Raw genomic sequence first — 25,192 nt, 5'->3', positions numbered from 1 at the left:
GTCTGATAAACCTGAGCCTGGATCGAGTTTATGGTGGGTGAGAATCAAACCTGGTGCTCATATCTGGATTTAAATGTAAGTTAATAAAAGTCACTGTGTTCAAACTGATGCCTCCATTAGCTGGAATCAGAGGGCAGAGCCGGGCTGGCAGATTGTTACAGCATGCAGAGGGTTTGTTATGGTTTGAAAGGTCAAAGGTCAGGTGTGTGGGAGTGAGGGGGTTAAATTAAAGGGTTAAGAATCGACGGGTCTTACGCTGATCGCTCTGGGGACGATGGAACTGAGGAGCCGTTACTGAGAGGAAAAAACAAACAAAAAGAAAACAAAGAAGAAGAAAATGATTAAACTCAGGATCAGAGGGAAACGATGGTTTCTCCGGGACGAGTCCGAGCGGCATTCAAAGACGTCTCCGTCCCGTGAAGACGCGTCGCAGAGGGTCTCCTTAAACTCAGGCTTACCTGCGCAGGCCCGAGTCGTTGGCCACCTCCTCGGGGATGAGCTCAGCCTCGCTCTGGGCGATCCTCAGCGCCAGCTCCCTGTCCCTCCTCTCCTGCTCCAGAACAGCCTGCCGAGCGGCCTCCTCCTCACGCTCCGCCTGCAGCTGCAGCTCCATCTCCATCTGCACTCACACCGAACACACACACACACACGCTCTCGTTCAGTCGCAGCACACCTGGCGCATCTCCGCCGCAGTTAACATATGCTCACGACTGGAAGTGCTGCTGCAGCCAGCTTTCAGTTCACTTTCTGAACGCTCCCGCTTCGTCAACCATCTGCTGGTACAAACATGTCTGCCAGCTTCGTTGCGGCACGGCTGGCGTGCGATGCTGCATCAGCGCAGGAAGGTTCAGCTGCTCATGCGTGCAAACGCTTTCAGCTGCAAAACATCAGAAAAACTGCAGCAGCACACAAAACGACTAATTGCTACGTTCACCTGGTGAGAAGACGGGACTCTCAGAGATCAGGAAAGATGCCATCTGATGTCGCAGTGTGGCGACGTCCGATGGCCTGACAGGATGGAGTAAGGCGGAGGCTCATGCAGTTACAGTGCTGAAGGTAAATATGCAGCAGTGACACAAACACTAATAGATCTCATCTTCAGCACTTTATTCCGCTCGTGTCAGCGAACACGCCGACTTTTCATCGGAGACTTCTCTGATGAACCAGAATCCTCTGGTTGATTTTCATGGTTTCACTGCAGCTTGGAGACTAGTTTGAGAGTGTTTGCAGACCAGGTCCATACAAACTACAGATGATTCTGGAAACCTGCTGGTTTTTGCAACTGATTTCACCGAGCAACCTCCAGCCACTTGCCACTGACATTGCTGATTAACATCAGCAAGCAGGATGCGAATTTCAGAGTCGTGTCATTCCGATGCTGAATAATAATGAAAAAAGTAGCATTGACAAAAACCTACAGGAAACCACTTCCTGCTCACACCAACAAACATGCTAACATTTAGGCCTTCTGGCCTTCATCACAGCTTCTCTGAAGCATCTTTGACAAATTCAGTTTCAGGTCTTCTCATCCAACATTCCCATTATTCCAGGGTTTTTCTGTGCATCTCCTGGTTTTGCAGTTTCTCCCAGATATCTTCCATCTGCATGAGCCTGAAACTTGCTGGAAAACGAGCCTCAGTGAGTTTTGTCTGCACAGAGTAGTGTCTGCACAGACACGCTGAGACGCTGCATTCATTCAGCGGTGTGCTGTCAAAACACAGAACGAGGAAGACAAACACGAATCGAGCTGTGTGCCGCTCTGTGGGTGCGTCAAACATAGGTTTACTTTTTTTGTGTGTTCAGTTAATAATAAAAATAATAATCAGTTCAAGCTTCCAGAATTAATAACTCATTATCGAAAAGTTGTAAAAAACAAACAAACAAAAAACCTACAAACAACGCCTGTTTTTAATCACAGACGATTTTCATCAAACCTGTCCGAGCTCGTCCATCAGGACACTCTGAACCCGTCTGCAGGGAAAAAGGATTTAGACGGCGCAGCGTCACCCAAATGACTTCACACATCGCCGGCCTCCTGCCGGTTATCACAGGATTGCAATTTTATTGAAAAACTATGGAAAAATATTTAAATCATTAAAATATGACTGCTTTTAGTCTTTTTGCTGTAACATCAAACCAAAGCAAATTATTTTGACCTTTACAGAGTTTATTTTGATTCCTTAGTGCATGTTCATCTTTTTTAGCTCCTTTTATTTATAATAATCAAAATAAATTTTATTTTGTCATCATCGATTCACTGAAGCCATTCTGACGTATGTGTGGGCAAACCTTCCCAATTTTCAGAATAAAGAAAGATGATGTCATCTTCTCCTGATTGGACGATCATTATGAAGCTTTGATTAATCGGGCAGCTGTTCGTATCACTGCTCAATGAAAACACAGTCCAATAATCACCGACTGAGCTGCTCATTAAAGCAGGAACAAGGGGTGGCGAACGAGGGGCGGCGCTAAACTGGATGATTAATGTTCTGGCTTCCATTTTCCATCATGAATCAAGGGAAACGGCTCCTTGACTGGCTCAGGAAGGTCGCAGGGATCTGAAGGCCATCGCTTCATTAACTGAAGTTCATCTTTCTTTAAGGTGTGGACGAATTCTTTAACCTTCACGTTTTCCATGCGATAACTCCTCTGTGAGGCCGCGTCGCAGTGCAGCTAGTTTTGTTCACATGACACCACTCCGGGAATATTCTGAGTTTAGTAGCTGCAGATTTATCCGCAATACTCATTTTAATTTATTACACAGCTGCCTTTTGTTTATGTTCCTGCTTCATGGTGAAACATTTGAAGGTTTGGAGCCAACAGACCACAGCTGGATTTTTAAATGCGAATTCAGTCGTCAGCTGCTTCAGGGACAAGTTGGATTTAAGAGTACTCCACATGCTGTTTTAAAAAAAAAAAAATGTTTTAGTGTTTTTCAGTCTGTTTGTTTTGGACCGATTAAAGTGCACACCTGGAGAAAAACCTGAGGAGCTGCAGTGGAGAGGCCGATGTCTCTGTTGCTGAAAAATGAAGCCAACACTGAAACAACAAAAGGTGCAGTTTCTCTAATGTCCACTTGAGGCTCCAGCAGCGAGTCCCACGTTAGCATGTCCAGCATTACAGCAGAAATAAAAAGGTTCACAGCCTGCTGTAAAAATCTGCTTCAGCCTCTGTGGATCGTTTCCTCCTTTCTCACAAACCTCCAAGGGTTTGCTTTTTTATAAATCACCTATTTAAACCACACACATCATCAGTGCCCGGCTCATATTGAATATAAGCAACAACAAAAACAGAAGAAAAGTCTGTGACTGTGTTTATGATGTGTGTGTATGAAAAAACAGATTTAAGTCAACTTACTTCTGATTGGCCGCCCGTCATAAAAACAAGGTTTGAACAGCAGGTGGGTGGAGTTTCAAGGTCACTGCCTGTACAATGACACATCTGATTTGATCCACTGGGGATCCACTGCATGCAAGTTTGACCAAATTCTGACCAACAGCGGAGGAGCAGCAGTGATCTCTGTGGACTGTGGACGGAGGACGGACGCCTCGCTGTGTCGAGCTCATCGATCCTTTGACCAGCTGAGCTAAGAACAGTGACACAATGGCTGAATGAGGAGCAGAATGTGCTGCAGTAAGACCCCTTTGATTTGACTCTGATGGGTCATGTGATCTCAGCATGTCACTTCTAAACGCTTCACATTCAGATTGACGACCCAAACTTCACGGCGTAGAGAATCCTGAGGCCCGATAAACTCGGCAGCGCGACTCGTGAAAATTCTGAGCTTTGCGAACGTGCTGAGAAGCCCAACAGCTCCAAGTTGATGGAAGTGCAGCAGATTTGTGGGTAACCCAGCCCAGGGGCTCTGGGCTGCCGGCCAACAGCTTTGATCTGAACAGCCGCCGAAATCTGCACTTGATCCGGGCCAGGTCGACGCCCCGGGGACCCGAAGGCACCAGCCGCCACGGCAACAGATGGGCCAAACGGAGATGTGCTAAATGATAAACATTAAACCCTGTGACCATAAAACCCGCTATCACTCTCTTTCTCTCTCTCTCTCTCTCTCACACACACACACACACACACACACACACACACACACACACACACACACACACAGCATCTGCAGAGAGCGCGCCTATCAAAGAGCAGATCTTGAAACCTGCACAGTCTGAAAACACATGACGCACATGTTTGAAGCGTCACAGCCGCCTTTAAAAGCACGTCTGACCCACCTGCAGCCTCGCTGACACCGCCACACCAACAGTTTCGGTCACAGAGAATAAAAGTTTCCTCCGTGATGTCAGCCATTGCTTTGGACATTTTAAAGCTTCAACATTAGCTTGAAGACGTCAAATTCAGAGATTTCAGTTAGCTACAGCCACCTGTCAGTCAAAGAGGCCACGCCCCTAGCATGTATATTTCTGCAGTAAATCTGGTATCTGCTGGGATTACATCAGGATTTCTCCCGCTGGTCCCCTGCAACTTCCTGTCTGCTCCACCAGAGTCTGTAACCCACTTTATTCTCATTCATATTCAAAACCAAAAGAACGACCACGACAACATCGGCTGCTTTTTCTTCTTTTAAGTTTTAGTGCTTCTTCTCTTCATCCTGTATGCTGCATGCAGGGTTTTGTAAAGCATTGTGGGACGTGTGCGTGTTAGCAATGTTACATAAACACATTCTGGTTTCTTGCTCTCCTTCGGAACATCAAATCTTTATGATTTCAACAAAGCTACACCCTGATAAATGTTTTAATCTACAAAAGGCTATACAGCTTGGTACAAGCGTGGCTCTTCATGCAGTATTGCCTCATTCTGCTGCTGTTTGCTCACACAGAGCGACTTCAGCTCCTCTGCTAACTCGACAAAAACCACAGCTGTTAAGTAGAAACGCAGGTTAGGTGTTTCCTGTCAGTTCGTCCAATAATTAATGCTGCAGTTCATTTAGTGGCCACTCGGGGCTTCAGAAGTGACTCTGAAGCAGTTAAATGTACTAATAAACCATCCAGGAAGTCTGTGCTCGAGGATATTATCTTTTACCGATCAGCAGATATCTCTGTGACGCAGTGTGTCCACCACGGTAACCAGCCTTAGCTGATAACTTGATAACTTCACCCTCTCACTCAAACATAGTCATTAATGGTTTCATATGTCAACGGCCATTCAGAGTGTGTGCTTCTGTGACAGAGTGGTGGTGACAAGGAGCCAAAGATAAAAATCCGCTATTTGCAGACAACCAGGTTCATCACTTGCTTTTTTAATGCTTTAATAATTAATATGTCAGCCTCAATCGCACCTAAAGTGGGACTAAACTAGCTCGAAACCCCTAAAACTCCTAAACCGTGCTGAGCTGATCTCAATGAACATCCTCTCTGTGACACAGAAAGACAGAGAGGACCATTAGAGAGTGTGATGGAGAGAGATGAAGAGTGGCCGGGTTCCTGCCAGAACAGCCAGAAATGGATTAGAGCAAAAACAGAGCTCAGCCGTCCTGCAAAGACAAATCTGTGAGGATGGAGAAACAAAAGCGCCGAGCGCACAAAACTGCTTCACATCAAGCCCGGCTGCTGGCCTTCATTTAAACCGGAGGAACATTATCTGCAGACGTTTCGTGAGTACACCGTGAATATGCAGAAACAGGCTGAAACATAACCTTGTTTCTCTCTCACAGAGAGTAACTGCTAAGGAGTTTGAGATCAGGTGGGATTGGAAATGATGATGGTGATAGCGTGACTTCAGTTCATCTCGTGTAATAGTTTAATTATCGGGAGGGTTCAGTTACACTCTACAGACCAGCTTTGCATCACAGCAAGAGCTGTTTTAGCCCCTCCCACTTTAAGTCAACTTTCTTTTGATTGGCTGCCCCTCTTAAAACAGGAGTTGGGCCGGCCCTTTGGGCAGACGACCACTATGTTAGGGATATGCCCTCTGTATGACATCACACAGGGACAAGAGTAGAAAAAACAGAGTGAACCTGAGCATTCAGCTCTCACACATTTGTACACGCTCTGACCATTACTGAGACTCTGGCCAAGTTCAACACAAGTACAGTTCAAATTGTTAAAAAAAAAACATCTACAAAAAAAAAAAAAAAAAAAAAAAAAAGGGGGGGGGGAGTACACGCAGTACTCGGTAACAGTGGGGAGGAAAAACATAACAGGAAGAGCCCCCAAGAGAGCCAGGCAGGGGCAGCCAGTCTGCTGGTGGGGCTCCACCAGAAGAGGATGACATAGAAAAACTGGTCCTTTAATTTGATAAGACATATAACATTTGCTGATTTTCTTTCATCACAACAAAATCTGAACAACATTTTCCTGTTGAAGTCTGAACGTGTTTTTGTAACCATAGAAACAATAGCAGTTTCACATGCCCGCAGGTTGAACTGAAATGATGTGTTTAGACTGCACGGTCGGCACCGCTGCCTCACAGCTCGAGGGCCGTGGGTTCAAACCTGGGAAGGGCCCCTCTGTGGGGAGACTTTCTGCAGGATTTTCATATCAAAAAAGATTTCATTTTTTAAAAAAAAAGGTAGTTTCATTGCTTTTTGTAACACAGAAATGTCCGAGGTGGAACTGAGCACTGATTTAGGAACGTATATGTGTGAAGATATCTGCACATGTTGCACTTTGTTGTGTTTGGTGTTGCTTTATACGAATGAATAAAGGTTAAAAAAAAGCTTAATTAAGTTTAATTGTGCCTTTCTGTAAAAAAGGACACATTTTGTAAATAGAAACAAACTGAATCCACATCCTCTTGTTGTACCAAAATGCAGAGTGTTACTCATCATGGTGTCACACTCTGGATTCTATTTAAAATAGAAGACCTAAACTCAAACAGCCCCTTTTACAGACGCTGGACTGTTAACCCGCAGGATCCGTCCTGTAAATCATCTGCAAACAGCTTCCAGGGTTAAAAACAACAAAGGCCAACAGAGCGCTGCTGTCTGCGGGCCGCCTGCAGCGACACACACCCACCTGAATCCGCCTCTCCTCCTCCTCCCTCCTCTTCCTTTCCTCCTCTTCCTGCTTCCTCTTCAGCTCCATCTCTGCTTTCCTGCAGAGACGAAACACAAAAGCAGAGATGAGGGCAGAAAAGCGGAAAGAAGGCAAAACACATTTGGAAGAAGAGTAAAACATCAGAGAAAAGGAGACAGAGGGGGACTGAAAGTGCAGCGCTTCTCTGTGTGTTCACTGTTATGTTGAGCGCTCTCAGACGATGATGAATCAGTCATAAATACTCAGATCTGAATGTAATCAGTGAAATATTTGGGGTGTGACACCAACTGCCTCAGACCTGCTTTCCTAGCTTTCATTCTGACGCTTTAGTAACAGGAGTAAAAACAGCTTGGAGGGGGATGAACGCGAACACAACCAACACATTTTCAGCAGCGTCGACTCGGCCCAGTAAAGACATTAACAGCTGAAACCTTTTACCAGAGGCATGATTTTCTAACAGAATTAATATTTTCCTTTAAAAGGCTTTTTGAAAAGTTTGTTGCAGGTTACTAATCTGTAAAAACACGTGGCTTTGTAGCTAATGTGCTTTTAGCCCAATATTTGGTCTCCACCAACCACTTGTTATCACCTTTAAAAGGTTTAAGTTAGCACAGCAAAGAAAGGTGCATCATTTCAAACCCTACTTTCATTTAAACTCTGTTACACGTCAAAAAGTTGCTCCGTACAAAAATTAGATTTAAAGTAGAAAAACAGACCTGTTGGCTTCTCTTCATTTCCTGTCACACATTTTTATTAAACAAGGTTTCAATGATAAGTGCACATAAATCCTGAGAGCCAGACACAGGAGCCCCACCCACCTCCTTCTTTATGAGGGGCAGCCAATCAGAAGAAAGTTTTCTTGACAAACGGAGGAGCAAGAATGGCTCGTGTCATATAATTTTCGGTAAAAGTTAAAGGAGGATTATTCTAAGCTGTGAATCATGCAAAGCTACTCCAGCAGAGTCATTAAGAAACACGGACCTGGAAATGAGCAGACTAATCCCAAAAAACTAATTTCATTTTGGGTTTTTAGTTGACATAAAATGTTTGATCTTTGTAAAATGATAAAAGAGTGATGCTGCGTTACTGGACGAGACGTCAGCTCGTTAGACTTCCTGTGAGAGCTCATCTAGCTGAGGTGGCCGTAAGGCAACTGCAAACCTCTCTACTCTCCTCTCTCATTAAAAGCCAAAGAATCCCAGTGTAAGACTTTATAATTACTTAAACAAGACACACAGTCAAGCATATATTTTAAAAACCTCATTTACGAAGGTGGAATGAAGAATATTCAGTAATCTGCTGATTGATGGATTCCTCCTGTCGTCTCTCAGCTGTTTTATTTCTGTTGTGCGCTGACTGGAAAACTATCAGACCACCAAAGCTCTGACTTTTGGCCTCTTTACTACCTCCAGCTTGTCCTCGCCAGTCATGCAGGACCTGAAGGTTATTGTGCTGCTGCACACGCTGCGGGCCGCCATAAATAGAAACGTCATCTTTGTGTGGAAAAAGATGACAGAACACCGGGCTCCAAGTCGTCGTCAAGACAGAAGTTTCTGGTTTCTCATTACCTGGCAGGCTTTAGTGCGTTCTTACAGATACTACAAGGATTAAGGCTGCACGAGATCTGCTCTCATGACCTTCAGTCTGCGACCTTCAGGTGAATCCTGGGGGTTCATAACTCGCCAGAGGAGAAGAATAAAGTGAAGGGAAGAGGGCCATAAAATTCAGGCTGTCGTCTCTAATGTCTTATATTAGCAGCTAGTGGTTTGTGACGAACACAATGGCCCTCCTAAAAGACCTTCCATCCCGCTGCAAGCAGCAATGTGGAGGACAAACCCGTGTGAGGAATACGAATGCCACAATCTGGGCGGGAAATGAAATTTTCCGTGTAAGCGATTGCGGCGTGTGATGGATTCAAATCCTCAGCAGTCTCTTAAACATCAAAAAGACCCGAGGAAAAGGATAAAGAGTGAAAACGGAGCGCGGGAGGCGGCACGTCGTCACTCCTGGATGGTTTTCTCAGCCTTACAAATACGACGCTCTGAGGAGGGCTGTAACAGCTCTGATTGGACAGCAGTCTGAGGTTACCTGCACAGCCAGAGCCCCCGAAGGCAGGTTTAGTGCTGACGCTGGGCTGTTGAACTTTGAATGAACTTTTTAAGGAGGACGGCTGGTATTTGTGCACGTTAAGCAGATAAAACAGAGTTTGTAGTTTCTTTTCTGAAGGACGTGTGATATTCAGATGGAGCTGTTAAAGCCTGGCTGATGTTTAAAGATAACTGTATAATATGAAGTTCGTTTTTTGTATTCCTCCCATGTAACGTGAAGTTTTATCCGCCATGTCTGAGCTTTATCTTTACAGACCATGCAAATACAGCAGAACTTTGAAAGAGTTCACTCCAAATTTATGCCCTTTTGGTTCAAGTTTTGGAGATTTCAGAGGTAGATGTGTCTGCCTTCACTTCAGTATAATGGAAGCAGCCGGCCCTCGCCCCGTGATCTGGTCCAAAGTTTTCAGAGCTGAAGAAGGCTCTCAGCTGAGGGGTGAAACATCTTCAGAAAGCTAAAAGAAGTCCATCTGCCTTCGACCTGGATCACTGAGACGCTGCACGGAAACACCTCCGATTTATTAACTACTCGTATTCACTCATATTTATACTGATTTTGTTTCTTAATTTCAATTTTATGCTCTGTGCTTTAAGCTAAGGTGTGCTTGTGTGTGTGGTGTGCTTTTATATTGCGGATGAAAGAGACTGGTGCATGAGCCGAGGTCGGCATGGAAACCACCGTGACATGTGACTGACGTTCGTAACCACAGTGAATCTGGGAAACTCCGGCACAGAGCAACTTACGTTAGACATCTCTGTGTTTGCACAGTGATGTTTGTGCAGGACACGTCAGACTAAAAGAGTCTGAAAACATGTTTATTCACATTTTGTGCTTCTGTGACATTAAATGAGCTTTTAGCTTTTAGTGGTACGTATAAAGACAGTGCTGCTGAGCTGATTCAAAGCTCACCAAGAAAAAAGAGTGACTTCCTTATAAATAAATGTAATTTCCAGCTGTTTAGTGAGAGAGAGAGAGTGTGTGTGAAGACAGAAATCCTCTGTTGAAATACATTAAATGAAGGAACTATTTTCTTTCTCTTGTCGACAAGAGATGTTGCTGAATCTAAGCAGATCTTCTAAAGCCCCACCCACCAGGCGCATCATACACAGGAAGACCAAATCTTACTTCCTGTGTGGACTTTCCCACTTATTGTCAAATGATGCAAAAACCACTTTTTTTTAGCAGTTATTGATGACCTCACAGAGGGGCTGTCAGTGCTGCACTTTGAAATGTTGTCGGACGAGTGCACGTGTATTCTACGGGACTGCTAGGTCTGTGTTTTAGTGGGTTCTTAGGTGGTTGCTAGGCAGCATTAATAACCTGTGTGTGTGTTTGTGAGACCATGGTTTTCAGGAGATGGATAAACTCTACAAGTGGGTCACTTTAGCACATTGCTTGGTGGTTGCTAGGCAATCTGATGACATGATAGCATCGGATACAGGGGCCTGAGATGCACCTGTGTGCCAGTGTTGTTTTATGGTGTAGGAGGAGTTGGCGTGTTTTATAAGACAGGCTCTCACAAACCTGAGACTAATTCTGCAGAGCTGTGGTGTTAAAGTGAAGCTAAGAAACCCTACATCGTTCACAGAAGGTGGTGGAGAACAAAAACGGAGCTAAAACAGAGACTCGGAAACAGCAGGAAACTAAAACAACTCCAGCTGGACACAAAAGGCTCCTGAAACCTGAAACCAACATGAAGCCAATCGATATAAACATGTAAATTTAGCTTTTGCCATTTTTAAATCCTCAGGTATTAAAGGTTACATGGCAACGCAGCCCGGTAACAGTAAAAACTTCCAACAAAATCTTCATCCTGAAGGCATCATCTCTTAAATCCTATTAATGACCTGCTGTATTTATGGACAGGAATTGCACACACACAGATACACACACACGCACACACACACTGCTGTGGTAAACGCTGCTGTAAATCTGTGCTGAGCCGCCTGAGTGTGTTTGTCACTTCTACGAGTGCCTCTCCACTTTGGGCTGCGACAACGAAACAAAAGTATTTCAGTGAAGAGGCCAGAAACATTCGAGTACTCCAACTTTAAACCCCCCCGTCCCACTTACAGCCGTCTATCCTCCTCCTCCTGCTTGCGGCGCTGCTCCTCCTCCTCCCTTCGCTTCCGCTCTCTATCCATCTCCTCCTGGATGCGTCGCAGCCGCTCGCGCTCCTCCTCCTCCTTCTTCTTCTTCTGCATCTCGGTCAGCAGCTTCTCTGACCGGGTCACCAGGCCCTTGTACTCGTGGTCGATGTCGATGCGGCCCATTATGGTGGTCTACAAGGCACAAAAACAAGGTTGCACTTACAGTCAGGTCTCACAAAAGGAAGCACCGATCCAGATATCTGGACCGTGCGGATTCAAAGCACTGGATGGAGAATCTGTGCAGGCTGATCTGTTTCACTGCATCACGCATGTGAAATGCGGTTATGATCCACCCTCCACCCTCATCTCCAGCCACGAGATACGAATAGTGACCGAGCTTCCTCTGAAGGGAGCCTTAGAAACAGGGCGAGGAGCTCGGTTGATGCCTCCTGGACGTTTCATGTATATCCAGCTGGAAGGAGGCCTGGGCAGACCAGGACACGCTGAGTAGGTGGGCTTAGACCCCTGGCCCTGCGTCCTGGAGCTACAACAGCATGAATAATTAAAACCTATATTCTTAATGGAGTCTTTGATAGCTAATAATGAGCAGCCCAGGAAGGACAAACCAAACTCCACAGGTGTCCTGGTGTCAGTCCTGCTAAATACTAAACTGGAGTCTGTTTATACATTTCTTTTCCTGTTCTTCGGACTTAATGCTTATTATTATTTTATCACTCACTTGAATGACAAACATTTTTCCTATTTAATTTTCCAGTATTTTCTCATAAATATCCAGATTTTTCACTCAATTTGCCACTTTTATTTAATTTTTGTTGTAACTTTGCCATATTTTTGCTGTAAATGTCTATTTTTTCGTGTAAACATACGACATTAAACTGCTGAACTTTATTTCCGATGAATTTTACCCCAGCTCATTATAAATATCCTAAATGCTGTTATTGAGTTGTGGCTAAGCTGCAGCGTGTCACACACTGAGCCGGTGGTCGTGTAGGCCACATCTGATATCTGTGATCACAGAGTGAAAAAAACTCCCTCGGAAGCGTCGGTATTCTCACAGTTCACCGTCACGGCGTGTTCAGGCGTCATCGGGGCACGATCTGACATTTGACAGACAAACACGGGGCGGTCGTGTAAACCAGGGGAGGGAAACACGCTGGAGTCTCAGGATGATGAATATTCATGTGCATCTGCTGTTAACAATGATCCCTCTAAGCTGTGCGCGTGCGCAATTGCGCACTGCTGGTCTCTGAGCACAGAACATCTGCGTTGCGCACAAAAAAAATCTACCTGAATTGAAATAAAAATTAAAACTTTAACAATTCTGTTTTGCAGTGTTAGTCAGTAAGTGACTGGCTGCTCGTATGGGATTATAACGATGCCACCTTATCCCATAGTCCAGCCAATGATGCAATTCACATTCGTATATACGCAGCTAATCAACATCGTTGGCAGGCTATGACAGCGTCCTTATGTGCCGACACCAGTGTTTTAGCTAGCAAAGCGGCGTGGCTGGCACGTTAATGACAACGTGTACAACCATTGGAGATGTGAGCAGGACAGACGGAACAATTGACGGAAAAAATGTGGACTTAAATTGTGTTGATACGCCACGTAAAACCAGAGTTATGATAAAAATATCTGCAATGTTTGGTTTTCTTCCTGAATACTGTCATTGTTTATATTTACTGCAGGGAGAAATGGTAAAAACTGCGTTTTATAAGGAAAACCACCTGCGAGCAAAAACAAAACAGAAAAACCCCACCCTTTCCTATTGGTCGAAAAATGTACCATGTCGACCAATCATAAAAATATATGGCAACATCGCACTTAGTTGTTTGGGAATGGGGGGGTTTTAGGAGTGACGGTGTTTTGGGATGTACGAGATTTGCGACGTTTAGCGCAAATCTTGTGTAGTTAGTGTGTAGTGTTGTCAATAGTTTTGTTGTGTGCGTCAGAACAATGAGGCGACTGCTGAATGTTACAGGAGTGATACATCTCCTGTTGTCAGGCCTGCAGGTATCAGGCTGTTGTTCTCCTTTATCTCATAGTGGACAGAAATTATTTTGTGGAGTGGCACAAATAATTTGTGTGGCATCAAATTTGATGCAGAACAGCTGATTGTTCTGTAAATAGTTTGAAATGTTTAGTTAAAAAAACGCCTTGGCTGCATTTTTAGGTAAACAGCTGCAAGAAACGTTGTTGTTTGCAAAACCCTAACCCTTTTTTGAAGAAGTAACTAAATATATATAATTGCCCAACATTGGTCATTATTTACTGTATTTTGCAGACAGAGAGTTACAGGACTCTCTCCCAGACCACAGACTCATACTTACAATACAAGTCAGAGCTTTACTTAAAAAAAAACAAAAAAAAAGAAAGTTTTCAAAATTGGAGTTCAAGTTATTTTTACTTCCAATAGTGTTAACATACTACACAGGTCACGAACAAGATTTTTTTTAATTTTCATTGTAAGTGGGCTAAAGCACTTAATTAAAAGTAGTCTAACATAAATGTAAATGCTGTAATTTGATTATTTTAATAAACCATGCAACTTGGATGGATTCGATGCTGGCGTGACCACAGCGCACACGTCTGCTGTTGCTCACAGTGGTCCAAGGGATCGCTCAGGGAGTTGGTGTGTTTGCTCAGACACATGAAAAATTAGAGGGAACATTGGCTGTCACCGCACCACTTTTCCCTCCAACTAGCAGTCACTCCACAACAATGCCGCGGGGTGGAGTCTGAAGTGACGGGAGCCTTTCAGTCAGACTTCCTCCGCCGGCGTTTGTCCCTCTTTTCTCGACACATACCGCGGTGAACACCTGTCAGCCTCGCACCTGTCAGCCTCACGCCTCCACCACTTCCCTCCAGGAAGAAAAGTGACAGGGAAGCTACGGTGTGCTAAATTATGGAAATTAAACAAAAAAAAATAATCCACAGCGGCACGTTCAGGATTTATGACATCCACGGGTAAGATTATCTTAGAAGAAGAGGTGACGTTACAGTCAGACAAAGCACACAGTTTAATCCAGTTTAACAGGAAATACCATTATGACAGTGAGAAGGTCGCCTTAGAGGCTGAGTGCCTGTGAATCAACAAGATAACCAGATAAAATTCCTCAAATCACATTCAATCATTCAATCAAAAACTCTTTTTAAAACAAATTTGCAAGCATTTATCTAAGAAAAAATATCTGTTTTTTTGTAAATTTCCATAATTTTTGTAACAAATTTGCAAACTTTTTTCTCATAAATGTTGTATACATCTCATTTCTCATAAACATGGCACTTTTTCAGTGCGCGGTCAAACTATGCACCACACCCACCTTGATTTTGACTATCAGGGTGTCAATGGCGGCGTCCAGCTCCCGGACCTGTTTGCTCATCTCCTGCTTGCCCTCCTTGAGCCCGCCCACCACCTCGTTGAAGCGGTCCATCCTCTTCTTCAAGTTACGCACTTTGACTAACCCGTCGATCCTGCCACACAGACACAAGGCCTCAGTAATGAAAAGCATCAGAGAGAGAGAGCGCCGACGGGGGGCTCGTTAACAGCGGGCAGCCGTTAAACGCTGGTAATCTCGTCACCTGGCAGTCAGCGAAGCACCGTCAGCTCTGCCTGCTCTGCTGCAGAGCTCGCTAATTACTCGCAGAATAATCTCAATCACAGTTTGGGCTTCAACACTTGATTAGTTTCTCTGATGACGCGCTGTTTAACGCTCACACTCGCCTGCATCTGATCAGCTCTTCATTTTAATCACACTTAAACTGCATCTTTTTACTCAAGAGAGGATTTTGGTTGAAAATCACATGTGTCACCACTTTACTCGATATTTTAATCAGGTGTGTGCAGCATGATTCATAGATGCAGGTGTGTAAAGTCTTGTTCAGGACTTGGATGCCTGGGCTTCACGCGATGACCGAAACCATATTTATGATGTGCCAAACTTGGTCTTTGTGCCACCTCCACTTTGACGATGCTCATTTCATGCTTGTCACCTTGTCATGTTGCTTCGCTCAATCTCAATTTGTGCCCAAACTCTTCCCGCCGGTTATCAGCGCACCCCCACCCGGCCTCTGTAATCACACACTCCAGCACATCCTGCAGCGAGGGACGCAGCGTGGAGCGGCAGGTTGTTTATCGGCGAGAGATTGGTGGTAATAAGCAGAGCTGAAGCATCACAGAGCAGCCGTCTCCGAGGGAAACGTGACACCGTGGACGTGAAAGAGGCCGATAGCGAAGAGAAAGCATGAGGAGCAACAGGTGAGCATGAGGGGTGTGTGAGCATAAAGAGGAAGAGGGAGATGAAGAAAAATAATGAAGAGGTAGAGATGAAGAAGAAAAGAGGAGGGGGGTAAACTTCGTGAGCAGGAGAGAGAGGAGCTGAGGGATTAAGAAGAATGGATGAAAATGGGAGGAGAGAGAAGGACAAAGATAAGGAAAGAAAAGGAGGAGTGAGGAACGAAGGAAAGAAAGAAGGAAACCCACCGTGGTTTGTGTTTCTTCATGCAGAGCCACATCCGGACCGTCTTCTGCATCTGGATGCAGGCGCTGGTTCGATACAGGATCTTGTTCTTCACTGTGACAAACAGAAGAAAAGAAGCAGAACGAGATGGGAACTTTAACCTCAGAGCTGAAAGCAGCGAGGTCACAGTCTGCACCACGAGACCAAAACAACCCGACTTCAGCATCCTGTAGGAAACCAGGGATCATTCAGAATCCCAACGTGCGGTTGGTTTATCCAGTCATTACCTCATTGGCTAACGACCTATTAGTCACGACTTTACACCACTGTGATTTATGGGCTTTGTGCTTTTATTCCCAAGAAGTCTCACAGCAGGTGTCTCCTCATGTTTGATCTGGCAGATTTCTGCACCGGACGATGAAACTCTGAAGTGATTTGCGTTTTCTCTTGTTAGAAAAATGTGCAAACCTCTACACCACAAGAGTCTAAGTTCGACGATAATTAAAAAAATTAACTTCCTGTTTTATTCAGCGGGACGTTAAACTACAGAATGCGAAACAACTCGACTTATTTCTGCCAGCCAGAGTCGTCGCCCCCTGCTGGCCATCAAGGTCTTAAATAATCAGGCTCCATCTCAAAGAGCTCATTGCACCGCTCACCTGGAGAGAGCACTCAGACTGCTGGTTTACTCCTTACTAGGATAGCTAAAAGTCTTTTGCAGAACCACCCTGAGCCCGGGTCTGTTTGAGGTTTCTTCCTGTCAAAAGGAAGTTTTTCTTTGCCACTGTCACCAAGTGCTTGCTCATAGGGACTGATTCTTGAGGCTTTCTCTGTATTATTGTCTTGACCTGACACTATAAAGCACCTTGCTGTAATTTAGGGCTATATAAATAACACTGAACTGAATCTATTGTAGTAAAGTTTCACTATAGACCTTTTGCCATCCCGTCTTGGTGTTATGAAAGCAGACAGGACCTGGCACGCACCACAAGGTAAGCCTTCCCTAAAACACACATGGATTTTGCATCTATTTGGGTATAAAACATCAGATTTTTTTCATCCAAAAGACCTGAAATGTGAGACCGAGGCCTCAGATCAGCAGAGCTGGGGGTCATCTTCCTGGAGATGCAGATCCAGAAGCTAGGTCCAGACTATGCGAGGTACAGGTCTGGTCAAAGCCAGCAGGAAGCTTTCTTTTCTGTCTCATAGTTCAGGAGTAAATAATAGAAAACTTAGAATAAGTTTACAGACTTTGTCCTGATAAGAAACCTTGTTCCGCTGAATTCCTACAGATCGATTTAATTTGAGGCGAGCTGCTCTCTGATGCAGTTTACCTTCTGTTGTTTGCAGAAATTCACGATTTCTTCACAGAGCAACATCATTTGTGATTCAGACCCACCCGTCTCCAAGTCTGTGACAGCACCGGCGCTTCTCCGTCCTCCCAATGAAGGAAGTTTGGATTGAATTGAAGTGAGAAAATTAAAGCGAGAGAGAGAGCGAGAGGAGGGGTTACGAGGGAGGCCCGAGGAGATGAAGTGTGAAAGATAAATAGAGACAGAGATCAATAACATCTCTGCTCGCTGCCAAATTCGTTTCATCTTGTTATGACCTCAGAATATGTAACTTCTACACCGTCAATAACAGGATGATGAATTAATGACTTTGCATTTAGAGAGCAGAGGACACCGGGCACTCCTGCAGCCCATGAGTCAAAGTATTGTCTAACAGTTACGGCTGAAACATCCCCACGCCTCCTGGATCCATTTTTAATGGGATGGGTGATGTGCTTGGGTAGTTTTTGCATATAAAGCTCGATCGATATGGAGAAGGAGAGAGAGACAGAACCCAAAAATGGAGAAGAGCAGGATAAACGGAGACGGACACAGACAGAGAGGCAGTGACCGACGCTGCAGTAATAAAAACCAGCAGACAGACGGACCGCTCCTCCAACAGCTCAACCCCACATTATCACAGCAGCCTCTGCTGCACATAAACAGCCAGTGGTTTGTTTTCCCTGCTCCGTGCACCTCCTGTTTGCGTGACGGGGCTCCAAACACATCTGCCTGCACTACACTGCGAGCTAAATGAGCAAGATTTATACGAGAATTACGCAAATCTGCACAAACCTGACCTGCTGCTGCTGTCCCTGAAGGTCTCCTAAACGCCTTTAAGCAACAAAAATTGTTCTTTTTACTCAATGAAAAAGAAAAAAAAAAAACCTGAAGGATTCTGATGACAGATCAACAGGTGCCTCTACTGCAGATAAGTATTCTGCATACACTCACAGAGGTGGTCAATGTGAGTGCTCAGCAAACAAGATGACAATGTCCCAAATGCAGACAGGAAGCTTTAAAATGGGACTTCATGAAGCAGTGGGTGATGGTGGCCACCTCCGTTCTGGGGTTTGGCATGACTGGACTCACGACTCATGAAGCTCTGAGTTACATCACTGTGTCAATTTGTCAGGTGACGCCATGCTCAAGAGTTTCCTGCCACACTGAAGGTGAAAACAACCCCCTGATTGGCTGGCGGTGGTTCCTGGAGGTTTCTCTCTCTCATCTGGTGCAATCGGTTGCAAAGAAGGTGCTTTCTTTGGTTTCTACCATGTTGCCATGGTTACCTGTAGTTTTTCCTGTCTGTCTGCAAATACTCGCCAACATGTGGAAGTTTCCACTTCCATATGTTGGCTTCAGCAGGCACAACCTTAAGTTTGAAGCGGAATCTTATCCACTCCCAGCTGCACTACAGCTTGGAGAACAGCTGCAGAGTGTTTGAAGTCCATTGACATTCAGACTACATCTGCCTGTTCTTCCTAGCGACAGGTGGTTGCCGACGGTTGCAGACTTATCTGTAGGAGTGTGTGACTGGATCCTAAATGATCACCATGACTGTTAAGTTAACGTCACGTGGGCAGTGCTCACGTGCAAAGACCTGCAAAACCTTAATATGAAATTCAGCAAGTGCAGTGTTCTATGCCTCAGCAAGATAAAGGTCCCTGGTTTGATCCCGGGAGGAGGAACGTTGCATCAGGAGGGCACCCGATGTAAAAACCCAACAAGTCAAACGAGCGAAGCAACCTGCTGTGAACAAAGGAGCTTCTATGTATAGTTAAAAAATCACATGTGATTTTGTGGTGGTTACAATAGAACCTCAGTGAGCCTATTTATTCATTTCCATCAGCTACAGTATGACCACTGAGACACCAACTGAGAGAACATAAAGCCAGTTATTCATACTGAGGATGCTTTTCTATCATTTCAGAATCTTAAATGGACGCACATTTTCAAACACTGTTAGATCATCGTCATGTTAAAGCTCACGATCGTTATATAAGAGTAGACGTTGCGTACGTTTGATAACGGACAGAGCGCACCACTGGACCTTCTTCCAGCGGCTGTGGATGAGCCACTTGTTGACCTTCTTCACCAGCTCGGCCAGATGGTCGGGGTCCGACTTCATGATCTGGTCAAATTCTGCAAACTGGACAGAGACGAGAAACACGTGATCAGAGCAGTGATTGTCTTTGATTTTTACCTTGTTTGTTCTTTTAGCCATTTTACTGGGCAGTGTGCCTCTTCTTTATCAAATACTCCACTGAAAATAATCCCAAACAAATAACACATCATCATCATAGCCTTGAAACCTTGTCCTTCAGTCTTAAAAGCAGGTTTATTTTTCTGTTAGTGTGTTTCGTATCTCACTAAAGAGCGGCCAGAAGACCGGAGGTGTACGTTTATTCTAGTTCGAGTTCTCTACTCCATTCATGAATGTTTTAGAAGGATATCTCCCACGCTTTAATGCTCTCTAACCTTAACTGCTCTGGATTTATAAGGCTTTCGGAGCTCTTCTTTACGACTGTGCAGCTGACATTTGTTGTGATCGTGTCCTCCAAACGCCCCTCAACGATGAAAGAAACTGCTGAATTTCCTGCATTATCTGCTCAACATCTGTGTGTCCTTATTGTTTGTTTTCCAAATCTTGATTTCTAACAGCAGTGACACGCAGCCCTGCCAAACCCCCGCCCGCCTCCGGGTTTCAGATGTCTGAAGCTTCACACCATCACATTAGGAGCTACACTGCCTCTGAGATGTGCAAAGATTACCAAGGCTGTGCTTCAAGCTTTGACACATAAAACTTACTTTTCTGCCACCTAACATTTGCTAAAACTGGAAGCCACAACTGTCGGTGGCTGCTCGCAGGTGCAAACAGTTATTCACGGGGACCATGTGATGTTGCGTCTACACTGGAGGGTGGTGTCGTCTTCAGAAAGCAGCCAGCGAGGACTTAAGTATTTATGTATCCCCCTGTCCTGCAGCTATACTGTGAGGCTTATAGTTTGTCCGGCATGTAGCGCTTCAAGGCTCTCTGCTGCAAATGTGTGCACTTTCATAAGTCCCTCCTGGAAGCCACGCGTCTGACCCAAACGTGATTAATTATTCATCTGGTGGAGAAAAAAACCCCATCTGCTGGCTCTGGCACTTCTTTAGAAAACCTCATCTAGTCTCACCTCGGCAGCAAAAGAAAACTAATGCGCTTTTCCTTTGGCTCTATTGTCTTTCTTTAGGTGAACAAAATCTATATTAGCCAAAGTGAGCAGGGAATAGAGCCTCACCTTCCCAGGCCGGAAGAACACTCTGGTCAGGCCGAACTTGTAGTCATTTTCATTCAGCCCCAGAGCTTTGAACAAAGCCTGCAACACAGATATGCAGGGCAGAGATAAACATGGGGATATAGTTCTGTTAAAATTATAACCACAAGAGCTCAGGGCCAAACCCGAGGGGCGGAGGGCTGACCTTGCAGAAGAGCCGCGGGTCGAGGCGGGTGAGCTTGGGAGGCATGTACTTCTGGTACATGTTGTAGAGCTCGTGGAATGGAGCTCGGGAGGGGAAACCGCCCTGCATCAGGTCCAGCACCGAGACCATACCTACAGACAAAAAAAGAGGAAAATATGCTTTTACCAGACAAAAAAGTTAGAGATCCACTAACCGCACAGCCAAGAAAGGCAATAAAAAAAAAAATCCCTCAGAGTTAGCTCTTGAGCTTTAGGCATTTTACTCCAAACCAGTAAATCATAAACCAAATATCTCAGTGGACGTCTGAAAAGACGTTTCTGCTGTTGGAACACGAAAAGACTCGACACGAGGTTTCCACTTGTACACATATAAGATAAATTAATTATACAAATACTTGATACCAAGGAGAAAAGGCATGAGTCCACAGTATGAGCTGCCCAGTTCTGCAGTTTTTATACCTCCTGCTTTCACATCAAACAGCTCTGAGGACTGCCTGCAGATAGAAACCAACCGGGGAGCCCCTGCTGGGAGCTTCCTGTTTACACTAGCACCTCTAACAGCAGCTCTGAAGTGATGAGGAGCCAGTTTCTGTAATCCCATTGCAGCCTCTTCACTCTCTTTGCTGTGTGGTGGATGGTGCGGAGCAGGTTGAAGTTTACTAGCAGAGAGTTTTATATTTCCTTCTGACATAGTGAAACCTTTTATTTCCTCCATCACATACAGGCTCAATAAAGTCTGGACTTCACTTGCATCCATGTACAGCTGATCTCTAATTCCCCCAAAGTCTTGTTTATACATTTTTGTTGTTTGCTGCATTCATTTTTGTTTCTGCATTCATGGACTTAACTGATTAATGTCACTCAATTATTATTCACTCAATTATTCTCTTAAGCAGGTCCCCTTTTTTAGCTGCAGCTAAAAAAGAAATAGAAAGTTACTGGAACACAGAGGAAGTTTCAACGATAAAAATATTGTGTTTTTGTACTTCTTTATGCACACACAGGAGCACAGCGAGGACCAAGACCGTCTTCCAAATTAGATAAATGACACCAGGAAGCCTGGCTGACCTCGAGGCTTGATGCAAATAGAAGTGACAGAGGGGAGGTCCTCGAGTTCATAGACAGAGCCGCATCATCGCAGGGCTCGAATGTGGATGACCTCTGACGATCCGACCATATTAAAAAGAGACCTACTCTTAAAAAAAAGCATCAGTTATGAATAAAATTTAATCTGTGACCAATGTGGACATCTTTTCACTGAATTTGACTAATAATAGATTTAGATCATCTCACATTAGGATTCATTATGAATCCATCTGGCAGTCGAAATAATCTCTTCTTTCTTCTAAAGAACCGATTATAAACATGAGAGTCTTACTTAAAACCGCTGTTTTAACCCAGCATCACAGCTTCCTCTACACCCCTCTCCAGCACCATCGGACTCCTCAAATCTGAACACACTGAAGAGGAAACAACATGATGACTGATGCTTATTAAAAACTGAATTTTTTTATCACCAAACTTTTGTTTTGTTTTAGGACTTAAGTGTTCCTCATTGTTAATGAGGACTTAGGTTTCCAGAGTTAAAACTATTATAGGCTAATAAGTAGGCATATGAATTGATGACAACCAACCTGTGTAAAATGAGAAAACACCCATTTCAGGTTTGACTGGGGTAAGTAGGTAATACAGACAGCTCTATAAGCTCTTGGACAACAGCACAGTTTTTGTCATTTTGCCTGTTCCCTGATTATTTCAAGATAAGTTGAGCAGATAAAATGATCTGGAGGTCATTCAAAGTGTTGAACTTGTAGACTGAAATGAAAAGAAGGAGGTCATAATTAAGATGAAAAACCAAAATAAACCAATCAGACAGAGGAAAAACTTTACAAGTAACCAAATCAACAATCTGGTGCATTCTTAAAAAAAAAAATGCTCTGAGCAGCTCACCAACAACAAAAGACCCAAAACATCACAGATGACAGCTAAAGCACATGATCGCAGAATTATTTCCATGGTTCAGAAACAAGAGGTTAGAGAAAAACTAACTAACTAAGGAGTATCACTTTCAAGAGCTTACAACAAGGTGCAAACCACTGGTTACACTCAAGAGCAGACTTTATTAGAATTAGACTTTACCAGAAAACATCTAAAAGAGCATGTGTAGTTAAAACAAAACCACCTTATTTTTTTTAAATTAAAAACAACAACAACAACAACATGTTTTTTGGGTTTTTTTTATAAACTCAAGACAAACTTGTACCAGAATGATGAGAAGAGAGAAGTCTGAAGAAAGAACGAAACAGCTGATGAGCTAATGTTAAAACATGGGCATGAATGGTTGCCGGGGAAAGCAGGTCACTGGAGTTTATTGATGACCGCTCATCAATGACTGCTCTGCTCACAGCTCATCCTGACTGCAGCAGGATGAGCTGTGAAGTGTTCAGGGCGGTACTCTCTGATCGGACAGAGCTTCACAGAACAGATGAATAATGACCCAAATAAACTGCAAAAGCAACCCAAGTCTGAACCCAACAGAGCAGCTTTGCAGGTGTTAAACAAAAACAGAGACCCAGAAACAGGCCTGCAGAGGATCTCAAGATGTCTACGGGTTCTAGACTTCAGGAAATCACTGACTGCAATAGATTTTCATCCAAGTATGGACTTTGTATAAAAACTTCTGTAATTCCTAAAAAAAATGATGCAGTACTTTTGTTAAGCACCTTGAATTACAGCTGCAGAAAGTCTGCACTTAAGTCATAAACATCTTGAATGTTTGATTTGAAATCCTCTGTGGTGGTGTACAGAGGCAAAACTACAAAAGCTCTGTCATTGCACAAGTATTTACGGACCTGACGGCAGCTGTCAGGAAAAACAGGAACAATATACTTTCCAGAAAAACAAAACAGATGGCATTGTTATTTTTTTAGACACTGGATTGTGTCATCAGTTGTTAGACGTATGGGTAAAAATCAAAATACTCTCAGGTATACTGGCACAAAAATGGAAGTGAGCTTTGGCTGATCCCATTAATAGAACTTCCAAATAGAAAAAAATCAAAGCAGCTAAAGGCTGCTTAAAGAGCTTGTTCCAAACAGTCTGCGCATGACAATTAGCATCCTTTATCAGACACTGCATATTCAGCTTTGTGACCCTTTCTGTCTGCTGCTTGTGCTGCCACAACTTTCCTCTGACACATTACATTAATCTGTTTATTTAGACCGCCTGTAAACGGAGATCATTTGCCATTTTTGAAGCATTGTTAGTCATCTCATTTTGCTCTGGAAGCTTCTATCAAAGGGCTCATTTTCAGGCCTCTTTCATGTCAAACAGATGCTGCTAATTGGCATTCATTCATCCTCTCTGCAGTATTTGTTAGTGTCCTTAAGTTGCTTTGGAGCTCATGACCTCCATCGAGTGTTTTCCACTGATTTCGTCAACCCCCTCCTCAGCATAAAGTACTCTCACAGCCACGTTAAATGAGTTAACAGTTTAAATCACAGGACGGCACAAACGCAGAATATCTGGCTAAAAGATAAAATAAAGAAATAAAATGACAACACAGCGTTCAAACTGGATAAGACTGAAGCATGCACCAGAGGACTTTGTTGTATTTGCTATGACACACTGAACATAAAACACATTCAGAGCCACTGCGATGTCGCTTTCTGGTTTGTGGACTTTGGCTGTACAAGATGTTAGCCAATGAGCACAGACTAGCTATTCCCCCTTCTGACACTAATAATGATCATAATAATAATAATAATTTACAAAATTATCTTGATGCTTTGTTTAACTAGAACTGAGACCATAAACTCGTCAGAAAAGTGTTTTCTGAGCTCAGAACAAGAAAGCTGTGAAGTGCTGGAAGTCGGAGGTTGACAGTTTCGTGGAGCTCAGCTATTTCAAGCTGAACATCACCAAGAAGACTTAGAGTTTATACAGACTTTAGGAAGCAGGATGCTTCGTTCTGCCCTGCCATCCTCAGGGGAACAGATGTTTGAGGTGGATGATGAACACTGTGGCTCAGGCAGTTCAGATATATGAACCTACCAATTGGAAGGTTGGTAGACTGATCTGTGACAGAAGCTACGTAAGAACCGTTCGGTTTACGGTTCACCCAGAAAGCACACTGGACCGTGCAGAATGACAGACGTCTGTAGGAGCACACTGTCTATGTTCTATCACGATGTGGTGGTGAGTGTGGTCTTGTGCTTGAGTAGTAGGGCGAAAACAGCTGATGCCAAGAAAATGATTGGGAAGGCTGGTGTCAGTTCTGGAAGAGGAACTGGTGGAGATGTCTAAGAGGAGGTCACTGAAAATACTCAGCATCGTGGACGATCCAGGCCGTGCGCGCCTCACCGATTGGTCACCACAGCAGTGAAAGGCTCAGTGCTGCACGACTGAGCACGGCAGGAGATCCTTTCCAGCTGGGGCTGTTAGACTGTATGACTCCTCTCTGTTCAACCAGTTAAAACACTTTAAAAATCTGCACATGCACATCAGCACTCTGATATCATACTCCATCCATCTGTTCTTTACCAGATGGGAGGATTAGCACTATGGTATCCTCTATAATTTATTCCCTGTTATTGTGTTTGCCAACAGCATTATTGTTAGAATTACCACTGTGCCACTTTGTGTCTGTTTGCACTATCGTACATACTGATATTTATATTTCTGCAACCACAGGAGTCGCCCCCTGCTGGTCATGCAGGT

The 25,192-nt window shown here is 44.1% G+C and overlaps 1 protein-coding gene across 5 annotated transcripts in view; it reads right to left on the bottom strand.

The window, feature by feature from the left end:
• LOC146372213 (unconventional myosin-VI-like) overlaps window positions 1–25,192 on the bottom strand; it is a 125,889-nt gene that overhangs the window by 24,911 nt on the left and 75,786 nt on the right. For 3 of the 5 annotated variants that reach the window (XM_084954444.1, XM_084954440.1, XM_084954441.1), the window contains exons 21-29: window positions 20,475–20,605; window positions 20,294–20,371; window positions 19,032–19,161; window positions 15,705–15,795; window positions 14,545–14,695; window positions 11,181–11,389; window positions 6,978–7,056; window positions 459–619; window positions 256–294 (exon numbers count right to left, since the gene is read on the bottom strand). In XM_084954444.1, the coding sequence (XP_084810570.1) occupies window positions 256–294; window positions 459–619; window positions 6,978–7,056; window positions 11,181–11,389; window positions 14,545–14,695; window positions 15,705–15,795; window positions 19,032–19,161; window positions 20,294–20,371; window positions 20,475–20,605 (1,069 nt within the window). The remainder of the gene's footprint in view (window positions 1–255; window positions 295–458; window positions 620–6,977; window positions 7,057–11,180; window positions 11,390–14,544; window positions 14,696–15,704; window positions 15,796–19,031; window positions 19,162–20,293; window positions 20,372–20,474; window positions 20,606–25,192) is intronic. The other 2 variants (XM_084954442.1, XM_084954443.1) reach the window with 1 other exon arrangement.

This window comes from Perissodus microlepis, chromosome 15 (assembly GCF_051167445.1).
Source record: "Perissodus microlepis isolate ML-2025 ecotype Zambia chromosome 15, ASM5116744v1, whole genome shotgun sequence".
NCBI classification, from domain to species: domain Eukaryota; kingdom Metazoa; phylum Chordata; class Actinopteri; order Cichliformes; family Cichlidae; genus Perissodus; species Perissodus microlepis.
The sequence above is the reverse complement of the archived record's forward strand: the minus strand, read 5'-3'. Positions and strand labels throughout refer to the sequence as shown.